Below are 13,361 nucleotides of genomic sequence, written 5' to 3' on the forward strand. Positions count from 1 at the left end.
TCTCTCCCTGATTATCTCACTCGTGCATTTCTGCAGGGAAGATAAACAGTGTCCTGTCATGCCGAAATCGGTAAAATCAACCTCTTCTAAAGAGAGGAAAGGAAAGCTAATCCTGGCTGGGTTAGCTAAAAAATTAGAAAAAACTGGGTCTCCAGCCCAACAACAATCTGGGTCATCTACCCAACCCCAAACTGGGTCATCTACCCAAAGAGTTGAGGATACTTCCTCTTCTAAACAATCCAAAGCAGACTATGCAATGCCAATCCAAACACTTCAAGCCTTCCAAGACCAAGGTTTGACCCATCTACCAAAGAAAACCTGGGCTGAAATAGCTTCAGAAGATGAACAGGAAGAAAGTCTTTCTGTTTTGATTGATAACCTAAAAACCAAGCAGATCTCTAACCGTCCAAACAGGGCCCTAGAAATCCAACCCAAACCTATTTCTACCCAGAAACCAAAACCTCAAACACCATATGTCTCAAAGAACAAGTTTCTAGAAGTAATCCAAATGGAACCATCCTACTGGGATAATAAACCAACCAAGGTTCCTGTGAAGATCTTCCCCAAAGACTTCAAAGGACGACAATTTCATTTCAAACCACATTCTCCAACTAAATCCCAAAAATTTTATGAGTTTATTCTACTTGATTCAAACTCTATTTCCATCAAACACTATAAGAGTCCAAAAGACCCTGAGTTTATTACTCATTCAACCATCCAGATTCTCAAGGTGATCACCCCAGCAGAATATGGAAATCCAAATAAAATAACCAAATTTTCCCAGCCTTATGATCCAATTGGATATAATTATTGGGACTATGAATTAGCCTGGACCAATGTCTTCTTCATGCAAAATAAAGAAAACAAACATTCATGGTTAATTTACTTTAAGCAAAATATCCAATATAATTTTCCGCAATGGTTTAATAAATGGTGAGATTATTTTGGACCAATCCTTGATATCCTTCCTCCACAAGTCTTTGAAGGAATGACAATCTTTTCCAAAAAATTCGACAATCTAGCAGATCCCTTTCCAATAGATCTGCATTTTTTCTCAAAGTTCTCTCTGGCATGGATATTTTCATGGCAGTACAATTACAGCGAGAAAACAGGCATCAGACTACCATTACTCAGGAGACAAGCTTTTGTTAAATGGTGGATAGAATTTGATGCTTCAAGAGCTTACCCAGAAAATGTCAAGCTCTGGTTTAAAAAACATCCAAAAAGCATCAAGCCAGCTGATCCAGAAACCTCCGTTTTCTTGAATCAAAAGGCTCAGATCACAGCAGCATTAGCAGCATCAACCAGCAAAGAAAATTTTGCAAAGAATTTGCAAGGTATTCTTCAATTACTCCAAGAAGAAGCTGAGAGTTCTAAACAGAAGACAGGTTCTTCATCTCCTTCTATCTCTTCTTCAACAGAAGACTTCTACCAAAATGAGGATGATTGTTTTGGAATCAACTTAGCAGAAGACTGTTGAAGAAAACCACTGTAGTAACGCTGATGGCAAAATGACATGAGCATGATGTCAGCATAAGGTGACGCATACAGTGACGTAATCAAAGTGTCGGCAGAAACTGTAGCATCACGAGTCAGTTACTGTTCACTTAACCTACACTGTTCAAACAGTACCGGTCATGTAACTTGTACTGTAGCAATAGTGATTTTTCAATCTATTTAAAGGGTTGCTTCAGTTTGTTGAAGGCATCCTTTCATTTGCTAAGTTTTAGAGAGATAGTCTAGAGAGATTGCGAGGTACTTCTGAGTTTTCTCTTCTTCTCTGTTTTCTCTTTAATCTTTCAATCTGTAACTGTAATCTCAATCTTTATGTTTTGAATAAAAGTGTTATTTCATATCTGCTTATGTAATGAACTCTTCTCTTCTCCATCCTTCCACCCAAGTTTGACTTCGGCCTACCGTATACAGCTTGGGTTCTCACCTTAAATTTATTTTATGTTTTAATTTCTGCATTTTAATTTCAGTCATTTATTTCATATAGTAGTCTGTCTACTTTCCTGCTTTCCATTTCTGCTCTAGTTTACTTCATTTCCCTCTGGTATCAGAGCCTGATGGGGAAGTAGGAATATATGGATAGATCTAAATTATCTGTTATTTATCTGAGCTTTATGTTAACATTTTAACATGTGTTAGAAGCATGTATGATTGTAGGATGAGAAATGAAAGTCTTGAGAACTTGTTCAGCTGTTGCAGTAAGTCCCATATGAAGGGCAGTAAGTCAAATTTGCCGATGTTGAACAAAGGATCAAGAAGATCTCTGACAATCTGTTGTTTATTTACGTTAAAATCTTAATCTAATGCTCAGTTGATAAAATTTAATTTACATCTATCTCTGTATTACTATGGATCCAAATGATGGTTCAGATATCTGGGAAATACATCTGTTTTATTAACATGTTTAAATCTTTCTCTTCTAAGCTCTCTTTCAAATCATCTCAGCCATCTTCTTCTTCCATCCATAAAGATCAAGTTAAAAATCATACAAAAAATATTTTTAAAGAAGAAATCTCCTTTGAAGATATCAATCAAGATCTGGATAACTGGGAAATTCCCAGAATTCCAACTAATGAACTATACAAACCCGAAGGAAACTTCTTTCGGAAATCTGACTATATCATCAGAACAGTTGAAAGAAATATCCCTTTAAATAAGGAATTTGAAGAATTTCAACTACTTTCAAAATCGTCTATACAAACTCATAAACAAAGTTATAACTATCTGCACATCGGATGTGTCCAAGTGGCTATTAAACCTCTTGGAATTGAAGGTCTAAATGCTTCTGTTCTTCTATGCCTTCGTGATACAAGGCATAACAAATTTACAGATTCTATACTTGGAACTGTTGAAACAAGCCTAAGCAATGGACCAATCTTTTTCAATTGTTATCCTGATCGTATGGTTAGTCTTCAAGATAAAAATATCTTGGATGTCTTAACTTTGAACATTGAGACAAGTGGTCTGGACATGAAATCCGGATCTATTCCAGCAGCTTTGCTTTTTAGGATTCAATATAAAGTATTGAATTCTTCCATCTCTAGGGTTCTTAAACCCAAGAAAACTGGGGAAACTACTTTGTTCCTTACTGACATGTCTAGAGCAAATGTCACTGTTCCTAAAACCATCCGTTGGACTGACATAGTCCTACCAGATAAATGGAGGCTTGAGAAGGCAACACCTGCTCAACCTAGAGATACTCCAAACTTTAGAGAAATCAAGCAGTTCCCAAGTGGTGCTGTTGAAATAATCTTCGATAGAAGAAACTCTTTCAGTTCTGCAAGTTCTTCCAGGTCTGTTCAAACTCAAGATTTTCGTTCTGAAGATTTTCAATCTGCTCTTTCAAGGAGATCTTTCTCTACAATTTCTGAACCTAGTAGGTTCAATCTCCATCTCCAAGGTTTGGACACTTCTTCTTCTATTCCTAAACCTTCATATACCCAAAAAGAAGAAGAAAATGAACAAAGTATCATCCAATCCCCAAAATCTATTCAATCTCCAACCTATTCCTCTATGCATAATTCTTATGATGTTATATAAGTTCATTATAGATAAGGAAACCCTTAGGAAAGACTTTAATTCTGAGGAACGGTCTCCTCAAAAAGAATGGTTCTTCCAAAATTATAAGGGAATTAAAAGACAACTAATTCAAGAAGAATTTTATAACTTTCTTGACAAGGTAGAGTTAAATATTCCTTTCTTTGATTGGTTTCAAGCTTATTCTGTCCAACAGGACATCGATTATCCATTCAAGACTCCTCAATCTGCTAATGTCATCACTGATTGGCACCTGAAAGAAGGAGAGATTATCAAGTCTGAATTTCCTCCCACAACTTCTTTCTATCTCCCAAAAGTTTGTGATAACAAAAGTAGGTCTGTTCTTGCTTCACCTTTTAAATTAAAAGATGAAAATGAACAAGTCTCTCCAATGGATTTTAAAAATCTTATTGAGCAATCTAATTACACCAACAAATATCTTCAAGTTTTGGGTGAAAAACTTATCAAAACTATTGAACCTTCATCCTCTGCATCTTCTTCTAAAAACTTAGAAAAACCTTTGTTCAAACCTTTCAAAATGAATGATCAACTTAGAAAAGAGTTTGCAAAGTTAAAACCTGCTCAATCTCAGTCTCAGGATGAATTTCTTAAAAAAATTGATGAGAAGTTAAGTACATTAACCATTCCTGATACCCCACAACATTCTGATCAAGAGACTCAACAGTCTCATAAACATAACACTCGGTCAAAAACTATCAATACTCTGAATCATTATGATGAATCTCCTGAGTCAGATAACAAATCTGAAATTAAAATTAATCCTATAACTGGTATTAATAATTGGAGAAACCCTTCCAAACTTTATTACCAAAAAGCAACTGCTCCTGATCTTCTACTTGAAGAAAAGAATACAAGTTTCAAAAGTTTTAATGGTAACAACGTCTATGAATGGAACATAGATGGTCAATCAGAGTATAACATACTCAATATAATGCACCATATGACTATGGTTGCAACTGCCTATCAAACTTCTCATAATTGTTCTGAAGCAATTATAGTCAATATTATTGTCTCTGGCTTCTCTGGTCAACTCAAAGGTTGGTGGGATAATTATCTTTCTGAAGATGAAAAAAATTCTGTTCTTAATGCCATTAAAGTTGATCCTGATGGCATTCCTATAGTCTCTGATGGAAAAACTATTCCAGATGCTGTTAATCAATTAATCTTCACCATTATCCAACATTTCATTGGTGATCCATCCTTATGGAAAGATCGTTCTGCTGAACTCCTATCCAATCTTAAATGTAGAACCTTAGGTGACTTTCGCTGGTATAAAGATACCTTCCTAACTAGGGTTTACACTCGAGATGATAGTCAACAACCTTTCTGGAAAGAAAAATTCTTAGCTGGTCTTCCAAAATCTTTAGGAGACAAAGTTAGGGATAAAATCCGTCATCAATCTCTAACTGGAGATATCCCTTATGAGCAATTAAGTTATGGACAATTAGTTGCTTATATCCAAAAGGTAGCTTTAAAAATCTGTCAAGATGATAAAATCCAACGTCAACTTGCAAAAGAAAAAACTCAAAATCGTAAAGATCTAGGATCATTTTGTGAACAATTTGGTCTGCCTTGTACTACAAAACCTAAAAAACATAAAAAACAGGAACAAAAACAGGTTAAAACTTTTAGGAATTTTCGTAAGAAACCCAATTACAATAAAAGGTTTAAAAATGAAAATCCTAAGCCAAATACTGAAACAAATAAATCACAAAATACATTCAAACCAATTAAGCCAACTATTTGCTACAGCTGTGGTAAACCTGGACATATTAGTAAATATTGTAGGCTTAAGAAAAAACTAAATAACCTAAACCTTGATCCTTCTATTGAAGAACAAATCAATAATCTTCTAATCCAGTCCTCGGATGAAGAATCTGGAAAAGAATCCTCAGAAGATTTAAACCAAATTCATGAAGATGATCTATCTTCTAGTGAGGACTCACAATCCTTGCAAGAAATTAATGTCTTGACTAAAGAACAAGATCTTTTGTTCGAAGTCATAGATTCAATCAGTGATCCCCATGAAAAGAAAGCTTACTTAGCAAAATTAAAATCATCCTTGGAAACCAGTTCTTCTAAATCTAAAGAGTTGTTGGTTCCTAATAAGTTTAATCTTAAAGATACCCTTAAAAAACTTGAAAAGAGTATTACTGTCAAACCTATAACTGTCCAAGATCTTCAGTATGAGATCAATATTCTCAAAACTGAAGTTAAACAAATCAAAGAACAACAACAAACTCATCAGAACATCCTTCTTCAATTACAAAATGAAGAATCAACGGGAACGAGTATGGAAAATACTCTGTCTAAACCAGATGAAGATAAGAATCTTAAAGACGAAGAATTTTTAGGATTAATTAATCAATTAACAATTCAAAAATTCTATATCCCAATCAAACTCAATGTAGGTAATTTTGACCTTGAAATTGAAGCTCTGTTTGACACAGGGGCAGATTCAAACTGCATTCAAGAAGGTCTAATTCCTACTAAATATTTTGAAAAGACTTCTGAACGGCTTAGTACTGCTAGTGGTTCAAAACTTCAGGTTAATTATAAACTTCCGAAAACAATCATCCTCATTTTGGTAGAAGTCTTCTGTTGAAGAAGAGATAGAAGGAGATGAAGAACCTGTCTTCTGTTTAGAACTCTCAGCTTCTTCTTGGAGTAATTGTAGCATATATATATATATATATGTATGTATCTAGGTTATGTTAATACATTCCGCTATTTCCGCAACCGCAACCTGTTATAGCGCTATAGTGTTTTTCAGGGTTTGCCGCAACCGGCCGCAATCCGCTTTTAACTACCATGTGTGTGATGCTAGTGATTGTGCAATAGGTGCAGTCTTAGGTCAAAGAAAAGATAAACTTTTGCATGTTATATATTATGCTAGTAAAGTTCTGAATGAAGCACAGGCAGATAGCTTTCCAAGAGTACATGTGTGTGAGGATGGCAGATTTATGCCAGCAGAGAGATATCATTGCACCGTCATTCAAGCATCCAGCGTACTCCGATCAGATGAGGAGGACGCATTCATGGCCTCTACACGGCTAGATGCTGCTACTGCTGAGATGACTGCGGACACTACACAAGCCGCTGCTGCTACTGATGATGCTCATGATACCTAGGATCCAGTTGTTGATCGATAACTCTCTATAAGAGAGTTATTTTGGGCTTAATTGTGATATTTTGGTGCTATGATTACATATAATTCTCTTGATTATATATAATTAATGCATGAATTCTATGATTTCATGATTTAATTGAGAGTTATGTTAATTATGTATATTTGGATATAAATGAAGTATTGGAAACATTTAAATGCATTTGTTATTTTACTGCAGGTCAATGCTCTAGCATCAAAAAGATATGTTGTAGCAGTGTAGCTGAGGTCAGCAAGACAAATTGTTGACATCATCACCAGCAAGCTATGGATCCAAGTCTAATTTGATGGAAGAAGCTTCTGAACGTGTAATCAAAGACCTGATCTGGATACGCGCTCAAAGACATTCAAGAAATAACAATCCAATCTTCATCAAATCAACGATAACAAATCCAATTCAGATTTGAATCACAAATTTGGAAAGAATTTGATGAGATATGCAGCAGCATGCTCTGTCAGCATTACAATAAAACAGAGTCCTATGCTCATTCAATCACAAGGCAGATTTGAGTGAAGATTTGCATGGATATGAAGAGCTGATTGAAGCCCAGAATATCAAAGTATATAAAGGAACGAACCCTACACACAGAAGACATGCTGGATATGTTTTAGACACCCAAATTAAAGTCAAATTTTAGAGAGAGAAAGTGGGGAAACACTTGGACGAATTTGAGGGTTCGTTGAGAGAAATCCAGCGAATCAAAAGGAGGAGGTAGGGTTCGATTGAGAAATCATTGAACCCAGTAACTTGCTGCATTATTCCGGCGGCTGAGGCAAAGTTGATGGTGGTGGAGCTCATGGTTGCTGCGATAGCAGTGCTACAGCAATGTCCCTGCTTTCTTTACTTTAGCTTTATGAAATCCTATTCTTTCTTTGTTGTTTTTCTCCACCCAATTATGGGCTAAATTGTTAGGATTGGGTGATAGAGTACCCTTATTGTGATGTAAACAATATTGCCTAAAGTTTGTTGCATGATTTTCCTTTCAGTTGCTTAATAAAGTGTTAAATTGTCTCTAATCTTGTTGATTCATCGAGAGAGGGTTGCAAAGTACTTAGGATTTAGGCTACAGAGATATAGGTGAATCCTGAATATTATTAAGCATTGTGGTTTAACTAAGTAAAATTAGTTAATTGTGGTAGAGAGATCACTTGCACCACAAAATCATATGGAACTTGAACTTAATGAATTCATAACTTTGTTGGCCATAGAGATGAGGGACTTAATATACATGTATTGTTCGTGAGAACCCTTGCATGCATTAATTTTTTGATTACTGAATGGATGATTGTTGTAGCATGGTTACTGCATTCTGGTGAAATTGATCCCAATCTATCTTTAAACACTTAGAAAACTTATTTTGTTACTGCATTTTCTTAGTTAACCATTAGTCTTAGTTTATTTAATTTCTTAATTGTTAAATTAGTCATTAGCCACTCACAAATCATCTTTGTTACCTTGATTGCTTCACTTAGAGCTATAGCTTTACTTAATCTCTGTGGAAACGATATCTGGACTCACATATTCAATTTATTACTTGATGACACATGCACTTGCGTTAAAGTGTGATTGATAAAAGGGGACATAATTGCACAACAAGTTTTTGGCACCGTTGCTGGGGATTATTATAAAGCTATTTTCTGTTTGTGAAGTAATATTTAATCTTTTCTTCTTTCTGTTCTATCAGGTACTCCAGCTAGTTTATGAACATCCTCCCTAATCAGCCAGAAGTTGCATTTGATCCAGAGGTTGAAAGAACTTTTCTAGCAAGGAGAACGAGGCAGAGACAGAACAAAGCTGTAGCAATACCCAAAACTGCAGACATGGAAGTAGAATGATCTATGAATGGGGATGAACGAGCTGAGATGCCTATTAGATCACATAGAGTTCCCACTCTCAACAATCTCTACTCGGGGATTGTACAACCTGATGTTGCAGCAGCAAACTTTGAGCTGAAACCAGTGACGTTCAGCATGCTGCAAATAATTGGCCAGTTAAATGGAATGCCTAGTGATGATCCACATCTGCATTTGAAGAACTTCATGGACGTGGCAGATAACTTCAAAATACAAGGAGTCACAACTGATGCATTAAGGTTGAAGCTATTCCCTTATTCACTAGCCAACAGGGCTAGGACTTGTTTGAGCACTTTAGCCCCTAATTCAATAAGAAGATGAGATGATTTGGCTGAGAAATTCTTAGTCAAGTTCTTCCCTCCAGTCAAGGCAGCTCAACTAAGAAGTGGGATCACATCTTTTCAGCAGAAAGAAGGAGAATCACTATATGAAAGCTGGGATAGATTCAAAGAATTGCTTCGGAAATGCCCTAACCATGGCATACCATAATGGCTTCAAATGAAAACCTTCTACAATGGGCTGAATGAGCAAACCCGTGGCATAGTAGATGCATCATATGGAGGATCTCTCTTGGACAAGACATTTACATAAGCTTACCAGATTCTGGAGAGGATGGCAAACAACAATTATCAAAGGCCATCTGAGAGGATAATTGCACAGCAGAAGGCTGCAGGAGTGCTGGAGTTGGATGCTATATCAGCATTATCAGCACATATATCTTCTTTGACTAATACTATTAAAACTCTAAATCTGAACACTGATGCTAAAGCATAGCCACAACAAGTACATGCAATTTCTAATACTTCTAAATGGTTCTCATAGTTATGATGATTGCCCTAAAAACCCTCAATCTGTATTTTTAGTAGGAAATTATAACATGAGCAATCAATATTCAAATTCCTACAATCAAGGATGGAGGAATGGTAATAACTTTCCCTATTCTCAAGGGCAATACCAAGGATCAGGCTATGCTCCAGCACAACAGATGCAAAGGCCACCATTCCAACAGCAACAACAATTCCAACAGCCTAGATAGCAAGCTGACAACTCTAGCTTGTTGGAGAATATGCTGAAGGATTTCATGGCAAGGAATGATGCCATTGTTCAGAGTCAATCAGCATCAATAAAGAATTTGGAGAATCAAGTAGGACAGTTAGCTGATGCCATGAGAAGCGGACCCATAGGCACACTGCCTAGCAACACTGGAAATCCAAGAAGAGAAGGGAGTGAGCAGATCAAGGCCATAACATTGAGGAATGGGAAAACAGTAGATGAACCAGACCATATAAAAGACTATCACAAGATGAAGGAGCTAGAAAGCCAGAATGCAGGAGAGAAGGTTGTTGTGGAAGAAGATGTTGGAGAGCAACAGGTTGACACTCAGACCAAAAGTCTAGAACAGAATGCAGCAGCAAAGAAGCAGTATAGTCAGCCTGCTGACAAAGCAAGTAGACCACCACCTCCTTTTCCTCAGAGGTTCATGGATGTGCTAGAGCAATTACATATCAATGTTCCATTGGTAGAAGCTCTTGAGCAAATGCCTAGCTATGCAAAGTTCATGAAAGACATCTTGTCAAGAAAAAAGGATTCAAAGAGTATGAGACAATAGCTCTCACCCAAGAAAGTAACAGGTTCTTGAACAAGTTTCCACCTAAAGTAACAGGTACCTCTTTTCTTGGGTAGACCATTCCTAGCTACTGGAAGAAATCTCATTGATGTTGAAAAATGAGATCTGACTATGAGAGTCAATGATGAGAAAATAACCTTTAATGTGTTAAATGCTATGAAATATTCAAGTCAAATGGAGGAGTGCTCTGCCATAGAAGATGCTGACGAACCACTGCTACAGCAACATGAACCAGAAATTGAGAAAGAGCCACTGGAGATTGTCATAGCAAAATAAGGTGCAATTGACAAAGAAGAGGTGGAAGCATGTTTAGCCTGGATAGATGCCCAATCAAAGATTCCATTCAAAGAGAGACACTTTAAGTCTCTGAATTTGCAAGAAAGAAAAGCACAACCACCAAAGCCTTCAATTGAAGAACCACCACTGCTGGAGCTTAAGCCACTGCCTGATCACTTGAGATATGCATACTTGGGGGAGAATGATACTCTGCCCGTAATAATTTCATCTCATTTGACCAAGTTGCAGGAGGGGCAGTTGCTAGATATATTGAAGAAACACAAGACAACCTTGGGGTGGACCATTGCAGATATAAAAGGAATAAGTCCCTCACTGTGTATGCATAAAATTTTGCTGGAGGAAGGCTACAACAGTACTGTACAGCATCAGAGGAGGCTGAATCCTATGATGAAAGAGGTTGTGAAGAAAAAAGTTATAAAATGGCTAGATGCAAGAGTAATATACCCTATTTCAGATAGCCAATGGGTGAGTCCAGTTCAATGTGTTCCAAAAACAGGAGGAATTACAGTGGTAGAAAATGAAAATAATGAGTTAATATCTACAAGGACTGTAACAGGATGGAGAATCTGCATGGACTATAGGAAGTTGAATGATACAACAAGGAAGGATCACTTCCCCTTGCCATTTATTGATCAAATGTTGGATAGACTTGCAGGCAAGGAGTTTTACTGCTTCTTAGATGGGTATTCAGGCTATAATCAGATTGCTATAGCACCTGAAGACCAGGACAAGACTACATTCATATGTCCTTATGGAACCTTTGCATTTATAAGGATGCCATTTGGACTGGGTAATGCTCCAGCAACCTTCCAGTGTTGCATGATGGCTATATTCACAGACATGGTGGAAGACTTTGTAGAAATATTCATGGATGATTTCTCAGTTTTTGGGGAGTCATTTGATTCATGTCTTGCCAACCTATCAGATGTACTTCAGAGACGTGAAGATACTAATCTTATACTTAATTAGGAAAAATGTCATTTCATGGTAAGAGAAGGCATAGTCTTGGATCATAAGATATCAAAGGAAGGACTTGAAGTGGATAAAGCCAAGGTTTCAGTGATTGAGAAGTTGCTCATGCCCATTAATGTGAAAGGAATCAGAAGCTTCTTGGGGCATGCTGGATTCTATAGAAGGTTCATTAAGGACTTCTCAAAAATTTCAAGGCCATTTTGCAGATAGCTGGAGTAGAATATACCCTTCATGGTGGATGAGGATTGCAAAGCAGCCTTTGAAGAACTGAAAAATAGACTCATCACATCACCTATCATAGTTACTCCTGACTGGAGTCTACCATTTGAAATGATGTGTGATGCTAGTGAACATGCTATTGGAGTAGTGCTAGGACAAAGATACAATAAAGTGTTTCATCCCATTTTCTATGCTAGCAAAACACTCACTGAAGCTTAATTTAATTATACAATCACTGAAAAAGAATTACTAGCTATTGTTTATGCTTTTGAAAAGTTTAGATCTTATTTGTTTGGTGCTAAAGTGACTATTTTCACTTACCATGCAGCAATCAAGTACTTAGTGGACAAGAATGACTCAAAACTGAGGCTCATTAGGTGGATGATCTTGCTACAAGAGTTTGATTTGGAGAAAAAAGACAAAAAAAGGCACAGAAAATCAAGTGGCAGATCACTTATCAAGGCTGAATGATGGTAAAGCAGATAAGCTTGAAGAGCAAATCAAGGATGCATTTCCAGATGAGCAACTCTTTGTTATTACCATTGCTATAGCACCGTGGTATGCTGATATTGCAAACTACATAGTGAGTGGAATTCTGCCCAACAACATGAGTTCACAACAAAGAAATAGGTTTATCCATGACTGTAAATACTATCTTTGGGATGAGCCTTACCTATTCAAGAGATGCCCTGATCAAATCATAAGAAGATGTGTACCTGAAGGAGAAATACGAGTCATATTGGAGCATTGCCATTCATCTCCATATCGAGGCCACTATGCTAGAGTCAGGACTGCAGCAAAGATTTTACAATCTGGATTTTATTGGCCTAACATTTCTAAAGATTCACATTCTTTTGTTTCAGGTTGTGATAGATGCTAGAGGACTGGGAATGTATCAAGAAGACATGATATGCCCTTCAATCCTATTCTTGAAGTGGAGTTGTTTGATGTTTGGGGGCTGAACTTCATAGGACCATTCCCACCATCATTTGGGAATCAATATATTCTAGTTGTTGTGGACTGTGTGTCCAAGTGGGTGGAAGCCGTGGCACTGCCCACCAATGATTCAAAAGTGGTGTTGAAGTTCCTCAAGAAAAACATCTTCACAAGGTTTGGTACACCAAGGGCAATTATAAGTGATGAAGGCACCCATTTTTGCAGTAAACAATTTGAACATTTGTTAGCAAAATATGGGGTGAGACAGAAGATTGCTACAACATACCACCCTCAGACTAGTGGGCAGGTTGAAGTGTCCGATAGAAATATCAAGAGAATATTGGAGAAGATGGTAAATCCTACAAAGAGAGACTGGTCACTAAGGTTGGATGACTCTTTATAGGCATATAGGACTGCTTACAAGACTGCCTTAGGTGCATCACCATTCAGGATTGTGTATGGGATGGCATGTCATCTCTTTGAGGAGCTAGAGCATAGTGCTTATTGGGCAATAACCAAGCTGAACTTAGATGTTAAAGCAACAAGGGAAAATAGAATGCTGCAGCTTAATGAGCTTGATGAATTTAGGCTGGATTCATATAAAAATGCCAAGGTTTATAAAGAAAAGATGAAAAAATGGCATTACAAGAATATTCTGCATAGGAGCTTTGAGCAAGGAGAACAAGTGCTATTATTCAATTCAAGGCTTAAAATTATTTC

The 13,361-nt window shown here is 36.9% G+C and overlaps 2 protein-coding genes and 1 non-coding gene across 3 annotated transcripts; 2 read left to right on the forward strand and 1 right to left on the reverse strand.

Moving 5' to 3' along the window:
• Positions 1 to 8,965: 8,965 nt before the first annotated feature.
• Positions 8,966 to 9,072, reverse strand: LOC133294954 (small nucleolar RNA R71). Its single transcript, XR_009749281.1, has one exon. It is a non-coding gene; the product is annotated as a small nucleolar RNA R71 (small nucleolar RNA).
• A 584-nt stretch (positions 9,073 to 9,656) lies between these two features.
• Positions 9,657 to 11,483, forward strand: LOC133294951 (uncharacterized). Its single transcript, XM_061493723.1, has 2 exons — positions 9,657 to 10,185; positions 10,597 to 11,483. Exons 1-2 carry the CDS (start codon positions 9,657 to 9,659, stop codon positions 11,481 to 11,483), a joined length of 1,416 nt encoding a protein of 471 aa, XP_061349707.1.
• Positions 11,484 to 11,498: 15 nt separating this feature from the next.
• LOC133294952 (uncharacterized) lies at positions 11,499 to 12,585 on the forward strand. The gene is made up of 3 exons (XM_061493724.1): positions 11,499 to 11,650; positions 12,034 to 12,040; positions 12,124 to 12,585. Exons 1-3 carry the CDS (start codon positions 11,499 to 11,501, stop codon positions 12,583 to 12,585), a joined length of 621 nt encoding a protein of 206 aa, XP_061349708.1.
• Positions 12,586 to 13,361: the final 776 nt, after the last annotated feature.

Source organism: Gastrolobium bilobum, unplaced genomic scaffold (assembly GCF_033153095.1).
Source record: "Gastrolobium bilobum isolate Gb01-03AN ecotype WA unplaced genomic scaffold, APGP_CSIRO_Gbil_v1 utg48630, whole genome shotgun sequence".
Taxonomy (NCBI): Eukaryota; Viridiplantae; Streptophyta; class Magnoliopsida; order Fabales; family Fabaceae; genus Gastrolobium; species Gastrolobium bilobum.